Below are 21,263 nucleotides of genomic sequence, written 5' to 3'. Positions count from 1 at the left end.
TAGCTATACAAGCTTTGCCTATGTTCGGCTGTCCAAAGGTTGACATGTTCAAGAAAATCTTTTAATTTTGCGCCGCCTCCGAAAAGGTTGAAATATTAAGTAACGAGTAAATAGCTTTCATTCTGATCTGTTACGTAATTGTATGATTGAATGAAATAGAAATTATTTGATACTTTTTAATGCATTTCGAAGTCGGCGTATTTTTTTTCTTAAAATTATTTTATTACGATACGTTTCGATATAATGGGTTTAATTAGGAAGATCGGTATTACGCGCAATAAAATCATTCGATATATTAGAAAAATATGTTTAAAGTCTGGCGTAACTGAGGCGATGTAAACGATTCAATAAATAACTTATTATTTTTACTTCCGTATCGATTAAATCGTAAATTTTCATATTCTCGTTGTTACATTACTGTTTACACAAGGTATCGACCGACACAATTTCGTTCCACCGTCAATGTATCGGATATAGGAACACAGGAACGGGGACGCGAATCTTCGAAATTCCGATATCCGATTCGCTCGATCGTTTTTCCTATCGTGCCTCTTCTTCGCCGGTAGTCAACAGATGTAAAGCTTTTCGAAGATTCAATATAGCCGTAGGCACGTCCTCGTAATTCAACGCACTTCCAGCCCACTTGATTAACTTCTGCGCTTTGTTTATGTCTTCCACGGACAAACTGACTCCCCCTAACGAACGTCACATTTGAAATTTCTTCGAAAAATCGTGTACGCGATCGTTCGACTAAAATACCTTCTATCGATTTACCTTCCGATTTCATTGCTACGTTATAATCTTTATCTTCGGAAGACCACTGTCCACCATTTCCTCCGTTATTTTTACCGTCTACTCTATGCGAAGAATCGCTGTCACGAATATCGATTAATTTGTCCGAGCTTATCGGTGTTTCGTCCTCTTTTGGTTTCGTTGCTATTCCGCCGCTAACTGAATTCGTTAGAAAATTAAATGGAATCGAATAAAAACGACACTAATTGCGTTAGTTTCCTTTACCTTCACCCGCGTTACTGTCGAAATCGATGTTTTCGTTATCCTCTTGCATTGGCCCTGGTACAGGCGTTTCGTTGTTTTTTAAACAATTATGAATATACGCTGCTTTCCATTTTGCGTATTTTCTATTTTGCGCTGCTTCCTCGGTCAATTCACCGAAAATGGTTAATATGTCGTACAATAGCCCGGCCGTAAAGAAGCTTTGCACAATATTTTTGCCAAAATTACCCTCTCTGTCATTTTTATCCGCGTAAAGAAACAGCTTTAATGCCCAATTTTCTAAATGTGCCTGTGCAGCTACTTCGTTCGTAATAGCTTCGTTATCTCGCGACTCTTTCTTCGTTGTTTCTAGCCAATCCATTAATTTCATTAAAAAATTTGTTTCTTTTGGACTCTTGGTTGAAAGTTTCAATCCTGTCTGAAGCGCATACAATCGACCTACGAGTTACAATCGTGTTTTCGTAATAGAACGATGATCGACGATCCAATGTTACTCTCTTTATAGCGAATAATAAATTACGAAGAAATATACGTACACCAGTAACTAACCACCGGATCCCGTTGATCATGAGTCGCCGCTATTTTCAAATATTGTTGGATACTTTTCAAAGACGCCGGAATTTCCGGTAAATCTGGTCCAACCATGACGATCGATATACCTAACCTAACTTATCTAAATAAATTCTTTTACGCTTTCAATTTTTTACCGTAATCACGCTGTAACCGTTTTACCATTGCATTCCTTGTTATCGATATAACGCCTTTCCTATAAATAATTTACATCGTATTAACAACAAGCAGGCGATAAGGAAATAATAATGAACTTTCATTACTTCGCCACAGGCAATCCGATGATAAAAGTGATTCGTAATTTCGGTACTCCTGGACCCGTTGATGTTTCTCTACTAAAATAATTACAGATTATTACATCGATCGCGAATAACTTTCTTTTCTCTTTTATCGATCAAACGTCATTATTTTCTATTTATTTACGTACGAAGAATATTATCGTTTCACGACTAAGTGTCAATTGATTACTACGACGTATTATACACACCCGTACAATCGTGTCACGGCATATGTATAACATACATGGCAAAGTTCAGCAAAATTTTTACCAAAGATGCGCAGTAAGTAAAGATATCGCAATGACCGCATTCTATCGTAAATAACTTTTCCTTTTCTTTCATTAGATCTTCCACTAGGTCTATTCATTTCAATGTCAAAATTATTAGTTAATATTAAAAGAATTTTTCTCAACTATCCTAATGTTCTACAAAATTAGAAAGCGAAACTGTACGAATCATGAAAACTTGACGAAAACTTTACCAACTAAAAGCTTCGCGTAGTTTTACGATTTCGAGATTAACGAGTGCTAATCGGATATTTTATAATTTATCGTTAACTCGTGTTATTTTTTTCACGGTTCCATATACTTAATTAAAAAGCGGAAACAATGAAACGATACTGTTTTATCGGTAAATTTCGATTACAGAGCAGATGTGTCTCGTAACAGTCCTTTTGAACTACCCTTAATATTAAGCGAGTTTTCAATCGTTCCGTATCAACCGAATCAATGGTCACACGAGATATAAAACAGAACTATTTTGTTCGAATAGATCTTTAAACGCGTAACGAAGCTATGCGATAATTTCATTTTGATGATCATGCGGTAATCGATGTTTTATGAATAGTAAAATTATTAAGCGACCAATCATGTTCAAAAAACTATTAACGCCGTATAGGCTAAGTAACCTACAGTTATTTGAAAAGGGTAAGTACTTTATCCTTTTTCGTTTCAGTCTTATTGTTTTTAAGTAAACTTGTAGAACATCGTTGTTTTTCTGTCGTCAAGCTCGATCAGTTTGATCAATTTTTTCCTGTAGGTACTATTAGATACGCATCAGAGGTTATAGCTCCAACATCGTCCGATCAGAATATCGTTGTCGCAGAAAAATGGGATTTATTAAGTGCTGTTTGTTTGGAACGTCATCCAGTGATCACAAAACCGATGAAGGATATCGAAGTACGCTATGAAAAGATGTTGCGACAGATCGAATTCGAGAATAGCATTTTATCGGATTTCGAGTTAAAGAAACAAAAAGAAATTAAGCAGACAACGAAACAATCAGACTTAGAAAATATAACATTGCATCAAACGGCACAAGATTTTGAGGATGCTTGCGATGAGGAATTAAGAAAATTTCAATTTGCGCCTAGAGAAAACGGTACAAGTGTTTACGGTATTTCTCATGAAAACAACATTGACATTGACATTATTGCGCTACGATCATTTCTAAAATCGAATTGCTCCACATTATAGAAACCGAAGATAACACGATCGTATCTTTGAGACGTAAATTAGATAAAAATTTATTATTACTGGTAGAACAGAAAATTGGTGATGTCAGTTATTGGATTCCACCTCAAAGTATAAGACAACAGAGTGAAACTATGATACAGGTAACTTCCGTTACCAATTTTTTTACCCGCTTCGTTTTAATTATCTATAAAACGTTAATTCGTACTTACCATTCCTAGACTGCTCGCAGAAGTTTAGAAGAATTCTGCGGCAATAACGTTAAAGTACAGTTTTACGGTAACGCTCCGATAGGATTTTACAAATACCTTTATCCTAAAAGTATTCGAGCACAGGGAAAAGACGGAGCAAAAGTTTTCTATTTTCTGGCAAAGTATATAAGCGGCGATGTTTCTTCTAACGCGAAACATGGTTGGCTAGATCGAGAAGAACTGAAGAAAACTGTACATCCTCGCGTTCATAAAAGTTTGTCTCAGTTTTTGATACCGGATTAAGTTACAGAGTGATCCATTGCAATTTATGTTTCGGTTGTATGTTCGGAAAAATAAACGTGTTCGGTGACAAGTATTCCTTCTTTTTTTTTTCTTCTTCACTAAAAATTTGTACGGGATAAGAGTATCCAGCGAATACGCTACGAAAATGTGTTAACACGTAGATCGGCGTTAGAATTTCCGTGCTCTTTTTCTGCCGGTATACTTGGAATCATCGGCCACTTCTTTTCCTTGTTTTCGTCTCCTTTCTTTTTTCTCAATAATCCATTCCTTTGACTTTTTTAGCGGTTTATGTTTCACTTGCCTCAATCGATCTCTGAGAATAACGAAGGAAAGTCATCGACGATACAACTTTAAACGAATATTAAAAATTGAAAAAGAAATGAAAATTCGATCGAAAAACAAACCTTCTGGATGTATACGAGACGGCTGTCTCAGCGTCGTTAACGCCTAAAGCTCGCGGAAGAACAGCAGGTCCACCAGTCATTAGGACTAAATAAAACTTTTTTGCTTTGGTACTGTTTGGAAAATCTACGACTACACCGCCATAAAATCCGGCTTTTGTGGCTTGTGTCGTAATCAATTCAATCTGTGCGCTGTTTTCAGGATAAAATTGAAATACTGCTCTAGCTGATCTTGACAAACAGGAGAACAAAGTGGAGAAAAATTTATAGAGTCGCCTCGAAGGATCATGCGAACTGCGATCGGCGTTGCACAACCATTGAAGTGCTGAAATACTGATCGCACCGTCGAAACTACCTGCTTTAAACGGCATACCTTCACCCATGTCCCCTAAAATTAAATCACCCTCCACTTCTCTTTCCAAAGCTACTCCTATAAATGTAATTACATCAGTTAAAAATGGATAGAAACAAATAGAAGTTGTGGTTATCGGTATTAAACCTAAACGTATACTTTCCTAGCATCGCGGAAGATATATCGATTCCGATCCACGCGTGGCCATATTCTTCGATTACGCTGCCGCTTAATCCCGAACCGCAGCCAATGTCTAACAACAAAAATGTTTCATCCTCTGACAGTAGAAGAAGTTCTATAGCACGTCTACACATTTGTTCTTGTATGTCTATCATTCTAGAACTGTACAGTTGGTACGTTACGATCGGAGATCGATAAAAGAGACTGGAGAAAAGCTTAGACGATAACTTACTTTTGCGTATACTTTCGAGCTTCGGATTCATCGTAAAACTATGAGGAAAGCAAAGTATATTAGAATTGTGATACGGTTAATCGAATAAATTAAGTCTTACCATTTCAGGTGGAGCCAAGTGTTCTGGACGTCTCGACATCTTTTATATTTTCGTTGTTAGCAATCAAGTTTCTTTCTTTCCTTTTCTATGAAATGTGATTGATTGTTTTGAATTACCACGCGTCAAGTGTTTCACATGCTAGCGTTCTTGAGCATTCAAATTCGTATACATAAATTGGCGAAAATCGCTAAAACGAAAAAAAAAAAACAAGAAAAAATTGATACAAAGCGCGTCGTATATGAATAATCGTGCTAGAACTTCTCGTCTATTCAATATGAAAAGGTTAACTTTGCCTCTGTATTCTTTCTTATCTTCCGTGTTTGGCACGTGTACACGTGAGTCCAGATCTGTCTTTCTTGGGGAAAATGGCGGGTCAGAGAAAACTGTCACCACCAATCGCCATACCACAAGAGCATCGACATGCATTATGCCTAATTCACACGAATCAATAAATTGTACAAGTTTCTCGAATAAATATTTTTAAAAACAAAGCAGTTTATTTCGGACAAAAAAATAAGCAAAGGGCAATATACGAGCGGTAAAACTAGTAACAGGATTTAGTTAGCACTTTCTATCGCTAGATGGCTAAACATTTTTGGTCTCAGGCGCCCCTAGAGACTGTTATCCAGGATGACCGCTAGACATACCGAGTCGGAAGTTGGAAGTAACGAATGGACGGGAAAGTATAAATGGGAAACGCTAAACGTAAAATAGAAAGATTCACGACGAGCGACAAATTTTTTTTTCTTTTTTCTTTTTTTCTTTTTACAGTAATACAATTGAAATTCATAAGCAGCACTATTATTTTTATCCCGATTCATAATTGAAGATTAATAAAGTGCGGCAAAAATTGATTTTAAATTCTAACGGGACACTGCGTGAGAAAACATACGGTATCATACAAAAATACAGTAATGATAACAAGGAGAGTCGTACGAACGGCAATGATGAAAATGATGATACGCTATGTCTACGGATACAGCGATATCTTGTTACTATGTGGTACAAAGGTAGTACAAAGATAGTACTAGTTGGTTAATCCATAGTCTTTATAAATTCGATGGCAGAACAAAATTGCGTCCACCAATACTGTTCTTCTCCCTCCAAACGATTTCCATAAAAACTATCCACATACTGTATAGTCGAGAGTAAGGACGGCGGATTAGTCTAAAAACATAATCGCAAAGAAGACTTTGAATAGAGTTTTGATCGAAAACAATAGCGAGTTACCAGAGCGTAGATGCACATGTAACGCAAGGACAATAAAAATAATAAATGAAATGCTTGCCTTTATGATCACGTAAACCAAGACAGGAATAAAATCATCGGCCGCAGGTACTCCTCTCTCCGTCGCCATCGAAAGTAGGTTCATGATGGTGGTAGCGCAACGAAAAACACACTGCAATTTATCTCTAGGAGTTTTATACGCCGATATCACAGCCAGTTCCGCTTGAGCCCATGGCCAGGGACATTCGTAATGGTACATCTTTGGAATCCGTAGATCTTTGTGATTCGGTGTGACGACTTTGGCCAATTTTCTAATGTGATCGTGTAGCAATTGGTCCCTATACAGATCTCCATCTCCGTTTGGGTAAAGCGCGTTATGGTAGACTCGCGCCATTACGGTTCTCTCCACTACCGCTCTCGCTAACGCCAACTGACTCTCGCTCGCACCTAGGAACCGAAATTTTCCTCTTGATACTTTATTACGCGTTATACGATACATTAAGAGAACAGAGAGGTTCGAAGCGTTGCCTCCGTAAAGTGATTTCTTACATTGCCAAATCGGATCGATGTCCATTTTCGCATGAACTTTGCTCAAAAACTTATCGACCAGGTCTTGCTTCTCGTCAGCTAAAGTTAGTTTCTTGAATTCGTCGCAGAAATGCAGAAGAAGCGATTCTCGTTTCTCCAGAAATACTCTCACGCAAACTGACACGAGATGATTGTTGACAGCATCGCGATCGCATTTCACTCGAACGCACAATCTTAACGCAATAATGACGAATTAATGATGAAATTAGTCGAGAAGAATCTCGAAAGAGGTAAAAAGTCGTACCTGTCCAAGTGAGCCAACGTAGAAAGTAGTCCTTGTCGACATCGAGTCAAATACGCGATATAGGGCGAGCGTTTTTCGTAATCTTCGCGCAATGATTTGAACAGTTTTCTACAACCGTCGTCGTTAAATAATCGAACACATCGTAATGTTTCGTGCAAGTGAGCTATTAACGATCTATCCTGTAAATTGATAGCCTCGGCCAATTGTAATTGTAAGAAGGCAACCAATTCATTCTCCTTTTGAGGCCAAAAATTTCGCTGTAACGAAATGTGATCGTGAGTAGAGCGCGTCTCGGCATAAATGCAAAGAATACCTCGCGAAAGTGTAAAAACTACCTCGGACGTAGAACTCCAAGGAATATGCTGAAGATCGGCGGTACTCAGTACCATTCGTAACTTTCTCTTCGCATCTGCGAACGCGTACGAAAGTTCTACGTTATTCGGGTCTATGAAAAGCCTCTCGTCCTCCGTCGCTTCTTTCGTACGGGACTGATTGCTCTCTATGGATGCCGTATCGCTGTTTGCGCTTGGTTTCCTCCTATATTTAGCTAAGATGTCGTCCGTACTATCTACAAAATCGTGACATCGAATCGATGAAAAGGGGAAAAGAAAGAGAGGCACGAGTCGAGTCGAGAAATACGAAGGAAAAGATAGAGAGAAGAAAGAAAAAGAAAGGACACTTACCACCGGTCGCATTACCGCTCGACGTTACGTCTTCCGACATTATTCTACGTAATCTGTGCCGTGCTACATCCACGTTATCTCCCGTGGATTCTCGATCATAACATCTGCCGATATCCTCGGTTCCCCGAATCGCCTTTCCTCGCCGATTTCTCAGAGACATCTTTAATTTTCCGAAAAAACTTCGTTTGTTCTTTTGCTCGTCGTCCAAATATTCCTTGTCCCCGCGTTCCGCGGTCATATCGAAACTAATACTTTTCGGTATAGCGCCACTAGATGCGGTTGGCTTTGGAGAATCGCTCGGTTCAAGATCGATCGTACCGCAACAGTTTTCACCTACCAAAGTGGCCGCCGATAACGGTAGCTCCGTTATCGAATTAACATTTTTCGATCGAGATTCCGAGCCAGAGCTACTGCTCGACGTTAAGCTTCCGGTACCGACACCGAATCCAACTACGCCGTCCATGACGCAGCTTTCGTTAACTGTCTCTCCGATCGAACCAACGACACCGCTGCTTTCCAATTTCTGCGATCAAACGATACTTGAAGATTTTTGCTCGAAACGCGTAATACGTATGAACGACCAACACTTTTCAGATAGAGAAAGATAAACATAAAAAGAGTCGAGATAACGTACCTCTGGTTTCACGTTGATATTCGACGATCGTTTGACACTCGACAAAATAGGCGGCGAAATATGATTCGCCAACAGCAAGGTCGGAGCTACGGCCGCGGCTCCGATGCGATTATGAGTCGAAGCTTGCCGTTCCACCTGACCCTTTCCATTCTCGATGTGTAGCTTATCTATCAAATAGACTAATCTATCCTCTCGTAACGGTTTGTTATAATCCATTAGATTGCCGATATTATTCGCGTTTTTATCCACGTATTCTGTCACGGTACTTTGATGATCGATTTTGTCGTTCGCGTTCCGTTCGGCCATGTTCGAAAATGATACCGAAGATGGCAAAGCGGTCGGCGAAAGAGAAACGTTGGCAGGAAATCGCATCGCGACTTGTTGGTTAGTCGTCGTCGTACATTCGGTCGGTGCGGTGCTTTCTGAGAAAGAAACGAAACATCGAATAAACACGAGTATCGTGCCTAAAAACTGGTTAAAATCGGGTGAAAGCATTCTTACGAGAAACGTTTTGCGTCAACGTCTCTTCGGTAGCTTCTGGTTCGCTGCGAGCCTCGACCTCGATCTCGGACCTCGCCGTGTCGTCGGATCTAAAAAAATACAATCGACAAACGACGAAGAGACGACACGAGCCGTGTCGTAAGCGTAAAACGAGAAAAATCTTTTAATATACATACGGAAATGTACGTATAATAAGTCTTATAATAAGTTATAATAAGTCTTATAACCGTATAAGACACAAAGATGTAGAGGACAAACCTCGCAACGCTAGCTGTATCGTCGGTATCGACTTCGGTCAATCTCTCGGAATCGCTGGCCAATACGTCGGTACTCCAGGCTTCGGACGCGGTTTCGCTAACGTCTAGCACGGCTTGCGGTACCGATTCGTTCGTCGCTGACAGTACCGGAGCCGTTTGCTCACTCGAAGCGGGGTAAAGTACTTTCTCTTGTTGTTCGACCATTTCGCTATCCGAAGCCAAAACATCCGTGGACCAGGTATCGGACACCATCGAGACGGTTTCATCTCCTGCAAGCGATAAAAAAGAAAGAAAAGAATCGAAAACTAAAACTATGTTATAAAACTATTTCATGTCGCTACGGTTTTCACTTATACCTTCTATCAGCTTTTTTATTTCAAATTTGCAAAACTTGTCGTCTATTTCGGAGCGACTTTGTTTGGTCGGCATATTCGAGGGTGGTAGATCTAGTTGCCGCCCTTCGCCCGCTGCTCTACCTTCGTCTCCCTCCGTGATTTGAGACGACGGTGTATCGCGACCTATGGCAAACGACCGTATTTACATTATTTCTTGCCTACCTCTTCCTTATTTCCTTATTTCCCTTTCTCCTTGTTTCCTTCTTTTCGAAGTTCGCGTTCATTTTGAGGAAATGTTATATCGAACGAACCCGATATATTGGGCGTTCCTCTGCCGGAAACGCTCGCAGACACCATGTCCGACAGATTGTCGTTTTGATCCTCCGTTTCTAATTCGAGAGACGAAGCGACGCTGTGATTCGAAGCGGCTTCCGAAACAGCTTCCAAATTATCCGAGGTATTTCCGATTAAACCTTCGAACAAAACTAGAAAAATAAAACAATTATACTAATCGCGTTAGAATTGTACTATATAAATTTTTGATAGAGATCATCTTAAAAACAATACCTTCGTCGTGGGATAAAGAAAAACGAGTCCTTTTCTCCTGAGTTTCGATGCGTTCGATGGCACCGCTACCGCTGCCACCGCCGCCGGTATCGCCGATACCACGACCACCGTTACAACTTTCTCGTCTGATGCGTACGTCGGGCACGTCGTGCGAAAGATTCATGGCAACGGTCCCATTCTCTCTATCGACTCCGAGTTCGGTACACAATACCTAACGTATTAAAAAACAGATATGTTTGCATTGATTGAACAATAAGAGAGAACACGTACCTTTTGTTCGCTGAGAAGCCCTACGAATTCGCCGGTGTTTGGCCCAAACGGAATGACCAGAACATCCTGAGGATTTTTCTCGATGGATGATTCTTCTTCGGGGGTGGATGTACCGTTCAATTCGTCTCCACCGTCATTGGTAGCGTTCGATGAATAGGAAGACGACGACGACGAAACTCGAACCCCACGACTTTTCCCTACGGGGAAAAAAAAGAAACAAGATAAACTTTAACATCTTTCATTCACTTTTTTTCCTACTCAACCTTCTTCGTTGTTTCATTGATATTTTACTTGGGCTTTTTCTCGTTTAATCTTCGGACAATTCTTGCACGGTTCTCCGGACTCCGCATTCCCGCGTAATCGGCAAATTTTTATCGAATCAGCTCCACGGATACGTCTACTTTTTCTATCAAACTGCGCGTAAATGATTTTGAAAAATATCACGACAGCACCGAACGAGCAAACTGTTTCCTTCCAACGAGACATGTTTCCTTTCTTATCGATACGAAACGATTACGATTATGACGACGGTTATGATCGAGAACCGATACATATCGTTTATCGAATCGAAAGAATAGTTGTAAAGATACCTTCGTTACGCACGGTCTCGACACTACGCGATATAAAAATATAAAAGCGACGTTGCCCAGCTACAGCGAAAAATACAGAGGAAAATACAGAGGAAGTGAACGAACGAGAAGTAACGTTGTAAGATGATTACCTTTTCCTAAAAGACCACCCCGTTTATTGGAAGTTTCGACGGATACGTTATTAGCCAGTTTATTGGTAGTCAAAGAACCGGATGGTAACTGCGAAAGCATGTCGAGCAATTGTTTCGTGTCGAAGTTGCTCGTGGTAGTGACGGTGGTGCCGGTTGTGGTAGCGGTGGTAACGGTAGTAGTAGCAGTAGTAGTAGTAGTGGTGATGGTAGTGACAGTGGTGGTTGATCGCGAAGCATTTTCTACGCTAGTTTCTGTAGCGATAGCTTGCAGAAACGTAATCAGCGCGTTCAATTCGGTTTCGGTGAACAAAGCGGCAGATCGCGAGAGTCCTCGAAGCTTATTATCGTCGATCACGTTAGGCTCGTCCTCGAGTTCGTCCGTCGCGTCGCCTTCCACCATTGCATCGATTACGGATGAAACGGATTCCTTGTCGAATCTCTTATAAAGATCGAACGTTTTCCCATCGACCGTTTGATACTTCATCAGAGAAAGCATCTGTAGAATTTGTCCAACTTGCATCAAATTGAATCTGGCTATGTAACTGATAGGCGCGTCGGTGATACCGTACGGCTCCGGATTTACTATCGCCGGGCAAATAAAATACGTAAAAACCAAATCGGTACACATCGCATGAACTTCTTTTCGATCGACATTTCCGTTTCTTCTTAAAAGTCCTGCCATCTGCTTAACCAACCAGCATACACTGCTAGGAAAGCAATGCATATTTTCTCGTATACTCACTATGAATCTTTGGGTAATATGAAATAAACAATTGATCGTCCAGAGTCTGTAACATTGCAATTTTGACTCGTACTCGGGAGTACCTTCCTTGCCAAATTTCTTTAATCTTTCCGATGGAGGAAACCTTACTGGTGCCTTGTCTGGATCGATATCGAGAAACATCTCATCCTCCATCAATAACTGTACAATAGGATTGTGTAGAGCAGCCGTTAAGAAGAATTTTGCCGAGAACAAACTCTCGTGAAAAGCCGAGTAAAACCTAGAGAAAGCGCACGTCCCGTGTCTAAGTAATCTTCGAGGATTATCCGAGGGAACGATTTGCAGCAGCATCAAGTGTCTGAGTAACTTTAAAACCAACGTCTTATCCTCCGGCAATAAACAGCTGCCGTATAAACCGGCAGCTAACGACTGTACGATGCTTTGTACCAAATCGGGCACCAACTTTTCACCTTCGACCAAACATAGTGCCAAAAGTTTTGGAGACTTTCTAAGCGCGCCTAAGAATTCACCGTAGGATAAACAAGCTTGATACCGTAAATACTTGTACGCGTCGATAAAATGAGAATTTTCCAACATATTTGCTCTTTGACAACAAGATGCCGGAGTACAATCCGGTCTAGACATTATCAGTCGATTTAAATTAACTCTTTGCTGTGCCGTGATCCATGCCTGCTGAGCCAAATTCGACGAAGAGTACAATACCTGAGGAATACAGACAATTACTTAGTTTCTTTTTTACCTTTATTTCTTCCATTTTCTCCTCCCCCTCTTCCTACCATAAGCTTATTCCTTTTTTTCTACAATTTATACAGCGATCATTGCTTACTTTTTCGTTTAGCGCTTGTAAATTTTGTTGCTCCGAGTTGACGAACAAACGTTCTTGTCTCAAATGACTGGCCAACTCGATCATATCCCATTGCAGCGATCCCAATGATTCTATACTATTTGCTGACGACATTACTAAACATGTCCAGTGGAACAATCGATATTACGATATACTTTTACTCGTCTTCTTTTATAATCCTATCGATATTCTACGGTGCGTTATGCGAATTTAAACGTTTCGAAATTACAGTCCAAGAATGCAATGATTGTACCTGTAATAGAAAACGAGATCACTTTTTTCGGTTCTTTGTACAATAAATCTACGTATTTTCACCAAGTACCTAAAAATCAAATTAGACGAATAGTACGGATAAAATGTCGAAGAATAAAGAATAACAACTACCTATTCGATTATGATCGCTTTTGCACAATATCGACTTTCGTTAATATTCACGATTATTTATTTCGTTCGATTCAGCCCGCCACGATCACGATTCTCTATTGTTGTCTTTTTTATCCCCAAAACAACACTTCCATTGACGCACAACCATTTTCTTTTGTAGGTTAGAATTTTCTTCGACAAATGGCTGTACTTTAAATCGAAAATCAAATCTCGATCCAACACAATTGATCGATCAGGCGATCGAGGGATCACGAACTTTTCACGCACAATCGAATCGTTTGTTCGATTGAAAAAATCTATCGTTCTCGATTATCCTTAATTAAACTTTGAGCGCGCTGTACGAATAATCAAAGTGCTCGTCTTGATCGTATGTGTTGGCTCCTCGATCGAGCATTCTTTCTGTCCAACTGTTTTGGCTAATTAAAATTTTTTCTTTCAGTAACGGCGAATAATTCTTCTATTATTCATTAATTTTATGCGTCTCTATCGAAAACGACATATGTCGTATTATGGAATATGTTAGTCGGTAATATTATATTGTGTCATGTATATGCATAAATGTATATATATATTTATGGCTTATCGCGCGCACACGCATGTGCTGTATGTAAATCCATTCATATAAATGTATATTTACAGTGTGCAGTAACCTATACATATACGTGCATTTACTCATTTATTTTATCAAGTTCGATGTTTTATAGAATTATGCGTGGTTAATTATATGTTATACTAAGAATAATATTTTGTCAAAAATTTATATATCTATTAGTAAATGATTTATTAACGATGACATCCGAGAAAAGATATGTTCAATGAAATAGATCAACGAAAATGACTGACATAATTTTGGAAACAAAAAATTTTATTTCTGAGTGTTGGGCAAATATTTTTGCGCAAGTATACGATACAGTAGTTTATATAGATCATGCAGCAATCGAATGCTTACATTGGTACACATCTGGTAAAGGATATTTAGCGCTAAAAGATGCAGGAGCCGTTGCTGTTTATGAATTTGGCATGTATCAATTTCAAGTACGTGTACACATTATTTTTACAAATGTAATTGTAACTGTTTTAAATGTAAAAAGTGTAGTTTTAAAATTGATTACTCTAACAGTACGTTAAAGTGAATAATACTAAGAAAGCTGTTATCGTCTCGACATCTGGTGATCCAGCATTTTATCAGCGAACCATTAGACTGATTTTGGCAAAAAATGCATTCGAAAGCTGCATCGTGTATTGCGGAGCTCCTTGTTGCACCTCTGATCATCCAGATGCGTTGGTTGATGGCAAACTGGACTATACTAAATTAAAAAGGGACATTAAAACTTGGATGATTTCAGAAAATATTTCACAAGTTTGCCAATTATTTCTTTATTTAATCGAAGAACCTGAAATTATATCCTAAAATAATCTTATTTGTAGGAACCTGTTGTCGATATTATCTATATGCCACTCTTTGTTGCCTTTTTAAACAAAAATCTATTCGTGACACCTCCCTTTGGAGATCTAATGCCACCTTTAGACGCGAATCTATCAGAAGATACAGTTTCTCGATTAAATCTTTTAGCCAAGTCATTTTACAAACTGTTTGATACCATAGGTGCTAAATTAGACATCTATTCGGTTGGAAAATTAAGTAATCGGTTAGCAGAGAATTTGGAAAATTATATAACCAATGTTCATCAAAAGAATGTAAGTAATTCATTAAATATGTAGGAAATAAATTTGCAAATAAATATAAAGTAATTTATTTATCGTTTTACTCGTTGCCTATTTAGCATGTAACAGGAATTCCAACGACAGGGGTATCTGTCATTTTAATTGACCGAACACTGGACCTCTGTACACCTACAAGTAATAATACTCGATCTTTTCTTACAAAAATATTACGAACATTTCCTCGTTTGCCGCATCACAGTAACGACGTAGCAATAGATATGTCGCCGGTAATTGGAACTATAACGGTAAATACAACGTATCATCCATTCTTATTCTGTCTACGCAGAAACTTGAAACACTTTTATTGTTCGAGTTAGATAAATATGTACATTCGATCTTTTGTGTTTCAAGGGAATTCTACAAGCGTACGAAACACCAGGATGTTTAGCGAGTATGGAAGAGGCAACTATGAATCTACTTATTTCGCAAACGGAAAAAGAACTATTAGTTATTGCTAATCAATCTCTAAATGATATGTCTTCGACGAAAGATAGTCCAAAATTGAAAACACCGGCAAGAATTTCTGGTCATAGTTTAGAAAAGGTTCTTAATAAGATCCAAACTATAAAAAGCATTGATTCTATAATGACACACGCAGAGCAACTTCAGGTCAGGTTTTCCTAATTTCCACTTATCTAATTAATGTTTTTTTTTTGCTTATTAATTATCTTTATTTTGGATCGCAGTGTATTTTGGCGGTAATCGAAACGTTAACGTCGCAAAAGGCGGGTCAGCTTGAACTGCTTACCAGTCTGGAAAAGTTAGCGTTGCAAAATCTTTCCGCAAGCCGAGAATCATCGAGTATACTTGTACAAGTAATTATTTATTAAATTTCATAAGTTCTTATTAGTCAGATGGAAATTTCGTGAAGCAACATTTTTATTTAGTTGAGTAACATCGTGCGAACACGAATTCAAAGAGGACTCGATATCGAAAATCTGCTAGCATTGTTGACGCATATTTACGCTCTTGCGGGCACGCAAATTCGATTTTCCATGCAGCAAGAACGTCAATTGGAAGAGTCGATCGCGGATGCGATTTTTGAAGATTTTCAAATTTTAAAAGAAAATCCATTACTAACCAGCAAAAAATCAACGTATCAACTTACTTTATCGCTGCTGGGTAAGCACCGTTCGATATTCGCCCATTCTCAAATATTTTACAGTAATATTTTATTTTATTTTTTTTTATTTTAGAAGCGCATGATATTAGTGTGGCGCGAGAGACATCGTACAGAATAGCAGCACGTATCATTGATACTCTTCGATCTGTAGCGGAACAACGTTCGACGTTACAAGATTACAAGTAAATTTTAAGTTAATATTCCATGTATGTATCCAAAGCGAATGAAATTTTATTATCACTTAAACAAGTGATTATTCGTAGATTTTGTACGTTAAAGCCAAATTCACGAGAGACGATTCGACGCGTTAGCGTTTTAGAACAGATAGTCAAGGATATATTTTGTTCGGATACCAGTCGAGAATTGCGAGATCTTCATCAGAGACCGTATTCGTTTATTTCAGCTGGTTTTAAGTAAGCTTCTTTGTAATGTATAACTTAATTATTTATGAATAGATGTATAGGACACTGGTTAAGTTTTTTTGTACCGTAGTTCAATTTTGCGAGGTAAAACAAAGCATCGTCCTTGCGATAATCCCTACGTTGTAATATATATCGTCGGGGGATTTACAGTGGAAGAAGCAAAGATAATTCAAGAAATTGTATCGGTTCACGGTATTAAAAAACCATCGTCTGTGATATTAGCAGGTTCCAGGTTGCTAAATCCTCTAGACATAGTGAACAAAATATTCTTCCATTGATTATTTTTTAATAAATTTGTAAGTTTACAAACGTAATACAAGTTTCTATTCATTTAGGAGTTTTTATTCATTTTCCATTCGATACCGTGTGATAAAATTGAATAATATATTTTTTTAACCGTTTGTACTGTTTCCGATGTGCACATAAATTTGCCTGGATCGTGCATTCTGTGTAAACTTATTCTGTAATCAATATTTCCAAATAAGTTTCCCGTAAATTTCTTTTCTTCGTAACGTGAAGTTTCACAGGGTCTAGTATACACGGTAGTAACATTGAATCGTGTTGTACATGCTCTAATAAGTTTCAATAACTTTCTTACATGAGAATCAATTGTAGCGATAGTATTAATTCCGCAATCTTGCCAATAATATGCTGATATACTGTCAATGGCTAAAAGAGCAATTCCAGCATTACTAAGGAATACATCTTCTAACGTGTGTAATGTTAAAGAAAATTGTTCGCTATTGTAACAATCAATGATGCGCAAATTACATAAAGAATCTTGTATAATAGCTGTCTTATCAAAACTTGTTTCAGCCGTTTTTGACGCGAACGACACGGTATGACCACCATTTATTATATTACTCATTACTTCGACCAATTTTGAAATTTGAAAATGATGATCCGTATTTATCAAAATAGCTGAAGCGTTGCAACCTTTGATTTGCAGAACATTTGGCAAAATACATTTTGCAAGTATATTAGAAAGAAAAAGAGTTTTTCCAGTTGATTGTTCTCCATTAATTTCTACGATATCCGTATTTCGGAGTCCATCAAAGAATAACGTGCTGTCAAGTCCGTATAAACTCGATTTACTATTCAGCCTCGTGAGCAATTCAGCTCCGGATTCTACTTGTGATCGCATTATTTATTAATATTGATTTATTTATTAGTCTTTTATTTTACTGTCATATATTTATTTATTTTTAAACAGCAACTACAAATGTACATAATGTACACACATAGCGTTTTTGTGAATTGTTGCGAGTGTCAGATATAGCGAAGTGCAATGATTGCAATTTGTATAGTTCAGGTAATAATTACAAATGTAACGAGACTGATCACGTCTTTTTTATCTTCAGTCAACGACAAAGACGTGTCCAGTCTTGCTATATATTTAGTTAGTGGTTCGGGTTTGTTATTTCCTTCATTTGCCGAGAGGTGGCGTTAATCGTAATAGTTGGATATTCAATAATGTTACGAAGGTAGCGGTTTTATTGTTTTCCGTTTCGTTGCACGTACAGCACAGTTGTCGTATGTGTATACATAAATACATGCGAATGCGTAAGTAATCAAGTACGAGCACCTGCAGATGCACCAAATTTTCACAGATCAGAAAAATATTTAATCGATAAATGTGTTACATGATCAAGAGATAAAACCAACGAATATAGAAAGCGAATAATACAAAGAAATAAGGAACAAATGTGCTTAAAAGCGTTGTATTTGTTCATGTGATTGATCGTAACCTTTGTTTACATGTGCACTTCAGTTTCTGTTTCGTAAGTTACCAGTACGTTTCACGGAATACAGTTAAAAATGGTACCACTAGGACCATCACCGGGACATCAAACATCCGTTAATAACACTGCAAGTGCTCCAGCGACTGGTACGAAAAGCAGTTCGACATTGGTGAGTGAAATTAAACACGTTCCTTTGCCATTTCAACTCTTTCACTTTGTTTCTAAATTACTTTGTTTTTGGATTATTTATTTTTCTTTATTTTTGCCACTTTTTACAGAAACCAAATTACACTTTAAAATACACTTTGGCGGGTCATACCAAAGCAGTGTCCTCTGTGAAATTCAGTCCCAATGGAGAATGGCTAGCCAGTTCTTGTAAATAAATAATTTCTTCTAAATATTCGTTTAAATTAATTTCTCACCTTGTAGTAAATAAATTTTAATATTTATAAAGAATTTTATGTTTATAGCTGCAGATAAATTAATAAAAATATGGGGATCCTACGATGGAAAATTTGAAAAAACCATATCTGGTCATAAGCTCGGTATTTCAGATGTGGCGTGGTCTAGCGATAGTAGACTACTAGTGTCTGCTTCCGATGATAAAACTTTAAAGATATGGGAATTAAGTTCTGTAAGTTTGAACTTAAGCAAAGAAATAACAGAGGGAAAAAAATGAAAGAAAGGAAAAAATAAGAACAAAATATTTATAAAAGATATTAGAAATTTCATGGTTTCGATTGAATTTTCTTTTTGCATTCTTTTTTAGGGGAAATGTCTAAAAACATTGAAAGGCCATAGTAATTACGTATTTTGTTGCAACTTTAATCCGCAGTCGAACCTGATAGTTTCCGGTTCTGTAAGTATTTCTATATGCATTTTCTTGGGTGTTGAATTTTACCATAAATCATAGAATGCAAGTTTCTAAATTACTGTACACGTAATCTTACTCTGTGCTATAAACGGTTAATTAAGTACATTCAAACGCGAAAACAGTATTTCAATTACTTAATACGCAAATATTATAGGTCCACCGTTCGTGAAATTCAAGCTTTTTCGAAAACACACATTTATATCTCCTTCATGAATTTATTAAAAATAATATTTCTATCTATTTTAAATCTGTTTAGTAATAATCGTGTAAATTTGTTTTTTTGGTTTCACAAATGTTTAGTAAATACAATGCAATGATCGTCGTTACATTATTTAAGTAGTTTTTATCGAAAACATTAAATGTGGACATATAATATTTATGAGCTAAACCATTGATACAATATTCAATGGCGCATTTTCAAAAGTACTTGAAAATTTATTAACCGCTGTTATGTGGTTGTGTTAAAACTGGAAGGATTTGCATACACGAATCATATCATTATTTGATAGATCTTTATTAGATAAATAGATAGACATGTATCGTGTTGCGTATTTATTAATTAACGAATGTTGCTGCCAGTTCGACGAAAGTGTTCGAATATGGGATGTTAGAACTGGAAAGTGCCTGAAAACGTTACCCGCTCATTCCGATCCCGTAAGTGCTGTTCATTTTAACAGGGATGGATCGCTGATCGTGTCTAGTAGTTACGACGGGTTATGGTAAGCACGCATGTTTACTTTAGTGCACGAATTCGTGCATGCTTCGATGCAAATACATGTATACATATAAAAGAGAATTCTAGTAAGAGATACACGATTGTATAGTCGAATTTGGGACACAGCATCCGGTCAGTGTTTGAAAACTTTAATAGACGACGACAATCCACCGGTATCTTTCGTCAAATTTTCGCCAAATGGAAAATACATTTTAGCAGCGACGTTAGATAATACGTTGAAACTTTGGGATTATAGTAAGGGAAAATGCTTAAAAACATACACAGGTCATAAAAATGAAAAGTATTGCATATTTGCAAATTTTTCGGTGACGGGTGGAAAGGTAAGTCGTGGCTGGATGAATTTAAATTGTTAATTGGGATAAGCTTACCATACAGTGTATCTTATATTGTACAGTGGATCGTGTCAGGTTCAGAAGACAACATGGTATATATTTGGAATTTGCAGACAAAGGAAATTGTTCAGAAATTGCAAGGTCATACAGGTATAGTTTAAACAGTTACTAATGAATTTAAACTAACGATATCGCGCGTACGAGTACTAATGACAATTTATCGATTCATAGATGTTGTGCTTTGTACGACGTGTCATCCGACAGACAACATTATAGCTTCGGCTGCTCTCGAAAATGATAAGACTATTAAACTATGGAAGAGTGATACATAGAATGGAAATGTTGTTTACGATGTTTAATCTTAGGTACTAGAGGAAAAAAGACGTTCGCATCCTACCAGAAACAGTCTCCGTTTCTCCTTTTTTCTTACCCTGTATAATTACTCAGTTTTACAGTTTCTTATAAAAAATTATAATTTTACCAATGTTTAGTAATTTTTATCAAGAATTGTGTATACTGCGTATGTGTGTATATGTGTGTGTGTGTGTGTGTGTGTGTGTGCTGTGTGCGCGAGCGAAGAAACCGCAGGATGCGTGCAATGGAACGTATAATTTTTATCGAATATAGTGTCGAGTAGAGTGTTGAATGCATAAGGCAAACGTATTTGACGCAGCACTGTTTTATACAAAAATTCTGATTAGAGTTCAATTAACTGAATAATATAGATGTAATTTATTAACAATTACGGTCAAAGTTAAGAGTAATAAGAAACCGAAGGATAGGAATATAAAATGTAATTTTAAAAGTTATATTTAGGCGACGATTGTTCTTTTTATCGTTTTCATATTTATTCTATAGTTGATCGATTATGATTACGATAAACATAAAAGGAACATACTCTTTTTATCTATAGCCGAAAAAAAAATCGAACATAGGTTTTAAGACGTTGCATCGATCTTGTATCATCTCGCTTAAGAGAAAAAAAAGAAAACTAAAATATATACATATACACGCACATGATGTGTGTATGTACGTATACATGTATTATATATGCCTATGTGCATGTTTATATGTGTGTAAAGAATGAAAATCGCAGAAAGAGTAAAGGAATAAAAATGAATTCTTGTAACGTAAAAATATATATATGTAAATGAGGCGAAAGAAATATATTTTCGTACCTGAGATGAATTGTTTCGCAAATTTGATTTCCTTTCGCTTA

General features: G+C 37.5%; 7 protein-coding genes across 15 annotated transcripts; 3 read left to right on the top strand and 4 right to left on the bottom strand.

Moving 5' to 3' along the window:
* Positions 1-336: 336 nt before the first annotated feature.
* Vta1 (vesicle trafficking 1) lies at positions 337-2,152 on the bottom strand. 3 transcript variants are annotated; one of them, XM_012296859.2, is made up of 6 exons: positions 2,012-2,152; positions 1,848-1,919; positions 1,551-1,780; positions 1,018-1,452; positions 760-951; positions 337-695 (listed from the first exon to the last, which is right to left on the bottom strand). In XM_012296859.2, the coding sequence occupies exons 3-6, from the start codon at positions 1,657-1,659 to the stop codon at positions 541-543; spliced, it is 891 nt and encodes a 296-aa protein (XP_012152249.1). In that variant the 5' UTR covers positions 1,660-1,780; positions 1,848-1,919; positions 2,012-2,152; the 3' UTR covers positions 337-540. The 3 variants fall into 3 exon arrangements, with proteins under 3 accessions (XP_012152249.1, XP_012152251.1, XP_012152252.1); XM_012296861.2 differs by having other exon boundaries at positions 1,848-1,916; XM_012296862.1 differs by having other exon boundaries at positions 775-951; positions 1,848-2,065.
* Positions 2,153-2,648: 496 nt separating this feature from the next.
* Positions 2,649-3,901, top strand: mRpL46 (mitochondrial ribosomal protein L46). 2 transcript variants are annotated; one of them, XM_003708147.3, is made up of 4 exons: positions 2,649-2,788; positions 2,901-3,242; positions 3,338-3,477; positions 3,556-3,901. In XM_003708147.3, exons 1-4 carry the CDS (start codon positions 2,701-2,703, stop codon positions 3,826-3,828), a joined length of 843 nt encoding a protein of 280 aa, XP_003708195.2. In that variant the 5' UTR covers positions 2,649-2,700; the 3' UTR covers positions 3,829-3,901. The 2 variants fall into 2 exon arrangements, with proteins under 2 accessions (XP_003708195.2, XP_012152244.1); XM_012296854.2 differs by having other exon boundaries at positions 2,901-3,257.
* LOC100882422 (18S rRNA (guanine-N(7))-methyltransferase) lies at positions 3,791-5,460 on the bottom strand. 2 transcript variants are annotated; one of them, XM_076530929.1, is made up of 5 exons: positions 5,094-5,460; positions 4,994-5,031; positions 4,748-4,834; positions 4,233-4,662; positions 3,791-4,141 (listed from the first exon to the last, which is right to left on the bottom strand). In XM_076530929.1, the coding sequence occupies exons 2-5, from the start codon at positions 5,022-5,024 to the stop codon at positions 3,997-3,999; spliced, it is 693 nt and encodes a 230-aa protein (XP_076387044.1). In that variant the 5' UTR covers positions 5,025-5,031; positions 5,094-5,460; the 3' UTR covers positions 3,791-3,996. The 2 variants fall into 2 exon arrangements, with proteins under 2 accessions (XP_076387044.1, XP_076387043.1); XM_076530928.1 differs by having other exon boundaries at positions 4,748-4,923; positions 5,094-5,457.
* A 352-nt stretch (positions 5,461-5,812) lies between these two features.
* Positions 5,813-13,266, bottom strand: Gapvd1 (GTPase activating protein and VPS9 domains 1). Of its 4 annotated transcripts, none has more exons than XM_076530857.1 (16): positions 13,091-13,266; positions 12,689-12,959; positions 11,121-12,564; positions 10,400-10,596; positions 10,130-10,340; positions 9,874-10,047; positions 9,584-9,745; positions 9,229-9,496; positions 8,971-9,059; positions 8,470-8,891; positions 7,836-8,358; positions 7,488-7,720; positions 7,153-7,409; positions 6,870-7,081; positions 6,382-6,794; positions 5,813-6,260 (listed from the first exon to the last, which is right to left on the bottom strand). In XM_076530857.1, exons 2-16 carry the CDS (start codon positions 12,818-12,820, stop codon positions 6,129-6,131), a joined length of 4,869 nt encoding a protein of 1,622 aa, XP_076386972.1. In that variant the 5' UTR covers positions 12,821-12,959; positions 13,091-13,266; the 3' UTR covers positions 5,813-6,128. The 4 variants fall into 4 exon arrangements, with proteins under 4 accessions (XP_076386972.1, XP_076386973.1, XP_076386971.1 ...); XM_076530858.1 differs by having other exon boundaries at positions 6,382-6,767; positions 13,091-13,264; XM_076530856.1 differs by having other exon boundaries at positions 6,382-6,767; positions 7,153-7,720; positions 13,029-13,266.
* Positions 13,267-13,924: 658 nt separating this feature from the next.
* Positions 13,925-16,694, top strand: LOC100877821 (sec1 family domain-containing protein 2). The gene is made up of 10 exons (XM_003708149.3): positions 13,925-14,125; positions 14,211-14,450; positions 14,519-14,788; positions 14,875-15,060; positions 15,167-15,424; positions 15,502-15,630; positions 15,703-15,937; positions 16,012-16,120; positions 16,202-16,351; positions 16,431-16,694. Exons 1-10 carry the CDS (start codon positions 13,925-13,927, stop codon positions 16,636-16,638), a joined length of 1,986 nt encoding a protein of 661 aa, XP_003708197.1. The 3' UTR covers positions 16,639-16,694.
* Positions 14,821-17,728, bottom strand: Xrcc2 (X-ray repair cross complementing 2). Its single transcript, XM_012296848.2, has 2 exons — positions 16,959-17,728; positions 14,821-16,821 (listed from the first exon to the last, which is right to left on the bottom strand). The coding sequence occupies exons 1-2, from the start codon at positions 17,502-17,504 to the stop codon at positions 16,753-16,755; spliced, it is 615 nt and encodes a 204-aa protein (XP_012152238.1). The 5' UTR covers positions 17,505-17,728; the 3' UTR covers positions 14,821-16,752.
* Positions 17,729-17,805: 77 nt separating this feature from the next.
* On the top strand, positions 17,806-21,226 carry wds (WD repeat-containing protein wds). 2 transcript variants are annotated; one of them, XM_076530925.1, is made up of 9 exons: positions 17,806-17,923; positions 18,132-18,271; positions 18,381-18,477; positions 18,573-18,736; positions 18,872-18,961; positions 19,556-19,695; positions 19,801-20,032; positions 20,107-20,194; positions 20,276-21,226. In XM_076530925.1, the coding sequence occupies exons 2-9, from the start codon at positions 18,179-18,181 to the stop codon at positions 20,374-20,376; spliced, it is 1,005 nt and encodes a 334-aa protein (XP_076387040.1). In that variant the 5' UTR covers positions 17,806-17,923; positions 18,132-18,178; the 3' UTR covers positions 20,377-21,226. The 2 variants fall into 2 exon arrangements, with proteins under 2 accessions (XP_076387040.1, XP_076387041.1); XM_076530926.1 differs by lacking the exons at positions 17,806-17,923; positions 18,132-18,271 and having other exon boundaries at positions 18,557-18,736.
* Positions 21,227-21,263: the final 37 nt, after the last annotated feature.

This window comes from Megachile rotundata, chromosome 4, assembly GCF_050947335.1.
Source record: "Megachile rotundata isolate GNS110a chromosome 4, iyMegRotu1, whole genome shotgun sequence".
In the NCBI taxonomy this organism is placed as follows: domain Eukaryota; kingdom Metazoa; phylum Arthropoda; class Insecta; order Hymenoptera; family Megachilidae; genus Megachile; species Megachile rotundata.
Note: the sequence above shows the minus strand (reverse complement) of the source record. Positions and strands in the feature narration are given on the sequence as shown.

Excerpts from the sequence above, each read along its gene's own strand:
- Vta1 (XM_012296859.2), bottom strand. The coding sequence starts at position 1,659 with ATGGTTGGACCAGATTTACCGGAAATTCCGGCGTCTTTGAAAAGTATC. Across the intron at positions 952-1,017 it reads CGACAGTAACGCGGGTGAAG|TTAGCGGCGGAATAGCAACG; the intron begins GTAAAGGAAACT and ends TAACGAATTCAG. Across the intron at positions 696-759 it reads GGAAGGTAAATCGATAGAAG|GGGGAGTCAGTTTGTCCGTG; the intron begins GTATTTTAGTCG and ends GACGTTCGTTAG.
- mRpL46 (XM_012296854.2), top strand. The coding sequence starts at position 2,701 with ATGAATAGTAAAATTATTAAGCGACCAATCATGTTCAAAAAACTATTA. Across the intron at positions 3,258-3,337 it reads AAACGGTACAAGTGTTTACG|AAACCGAAGATAACACGATC; the intron begins GTATTTCTCATG and ends TCCACATTATAG. Across the intron at positions 3,478-3,555 it reads AGAGTGAAACTATGATACAG|ACTGCTCGCAGAAGTTTAGA; the intron begins GTAACTTCCGTT and ends TACCATTCCTAG.
- LOC100882422 (XM_076530928.1), bottom strand. The coding sequence starts at position 5,132 with ATGTCGAGACGTCCAGAACACTTGGCTCCACCTGAAATG. Across the intron at positions 4,924-4,993 it reads GCTCGAAAGTATACGCAAAA|TTCTAGAATGATAGACATAC; the intron begins GTAAGTTATCGT and ends CCAACTGTACAG. Across the intron at positions 4,142-4,232 it reads GTCTCGTATACATCCAGAAG|AGATCGATTGAGGCAAGTGA; the intron begins GTTTGTTTTTCG and ends CGTTATTCTCAG.
- Gapvd1 (XM_076530856.1), bottom strand. The coding sequence starts at position 12,820 with ATGTCGTCAGCAAATAGTATAGAATCATTGGGATCGCTGCAATGGGAT. Across the intron at positions 12,565-12,688 it reads TACAAGCGCTAAACGAAAAA|GTATTGTACTCTTCGTCGAA; the intron begins GTAAGCAATGAT and ends TGTATTCCTCAG. Across the intron at positions 8,359-8,469 it reads ATATCAACGTGAAACCAGAG|AAATTGGAAAGCAGCGGTGT; the intron begins GTACGTTATCTC and ends GTTTGATCGCAG.
- LOC100877821 (XM_003708149.3), top strand. The coding sequence starts at position 13,925 with ATGACTGACATAATTTTGGAAACAAAAAATTTTATTTCTGAGTGTTGG. Across the intron at positions 15,425-15,501 it reads CACACGCAGAGCAACTTCAG|TGTATTTTGGCGGTAATCGA; the intron begins GTCAGGTTTTCC and ends TTTGGATCGCAG. Across the intron at positions 16,352-16,430 it reads TTTATTTCAGCTGGTTTTAA|TTCAATTTTGCGAGGTAAAA; the intron begins GTAAGCTTCTTT and ends TTTGTACCGTAG.
- Xrcc2 (XM_012296848.2), bottom strand. The coding sequence starts at position 17,504 with ATGCGATCACAAGTAGAATCCGGAGCTGAATTGCTCACGAGGCTGAAT. Across the intron at positions 16,822-16,958 it reads TCGCTACAATTGATTCTCAT|AATAAGTTTACACAGAATGC; the intron begins GTAAGAAAGTTA and ends TATTGATTACAG.
- wds (XM_076530925.1), top strand. The coding sequence starts at position 18,179 with ATGGTACCACTAGGACCATCACCGGGACATCAAACATCCGTTAATAAC. Across the intron at positions 19,696-19,800 it reads AGTAGTTACGACGGGTTATG|TCGAATTTGGGACACAGCAT; the intron begins GTAAGCACGCAT and ends ACGATTGTATAG. Across the intron at positions 20,195-20,275 it reads GAAATTGCAAGGTCATACAG|ATGTTGTGCTTTGTACGACG; the intron begins GTATAGTTTAAA and ends ATCGATTCATAG.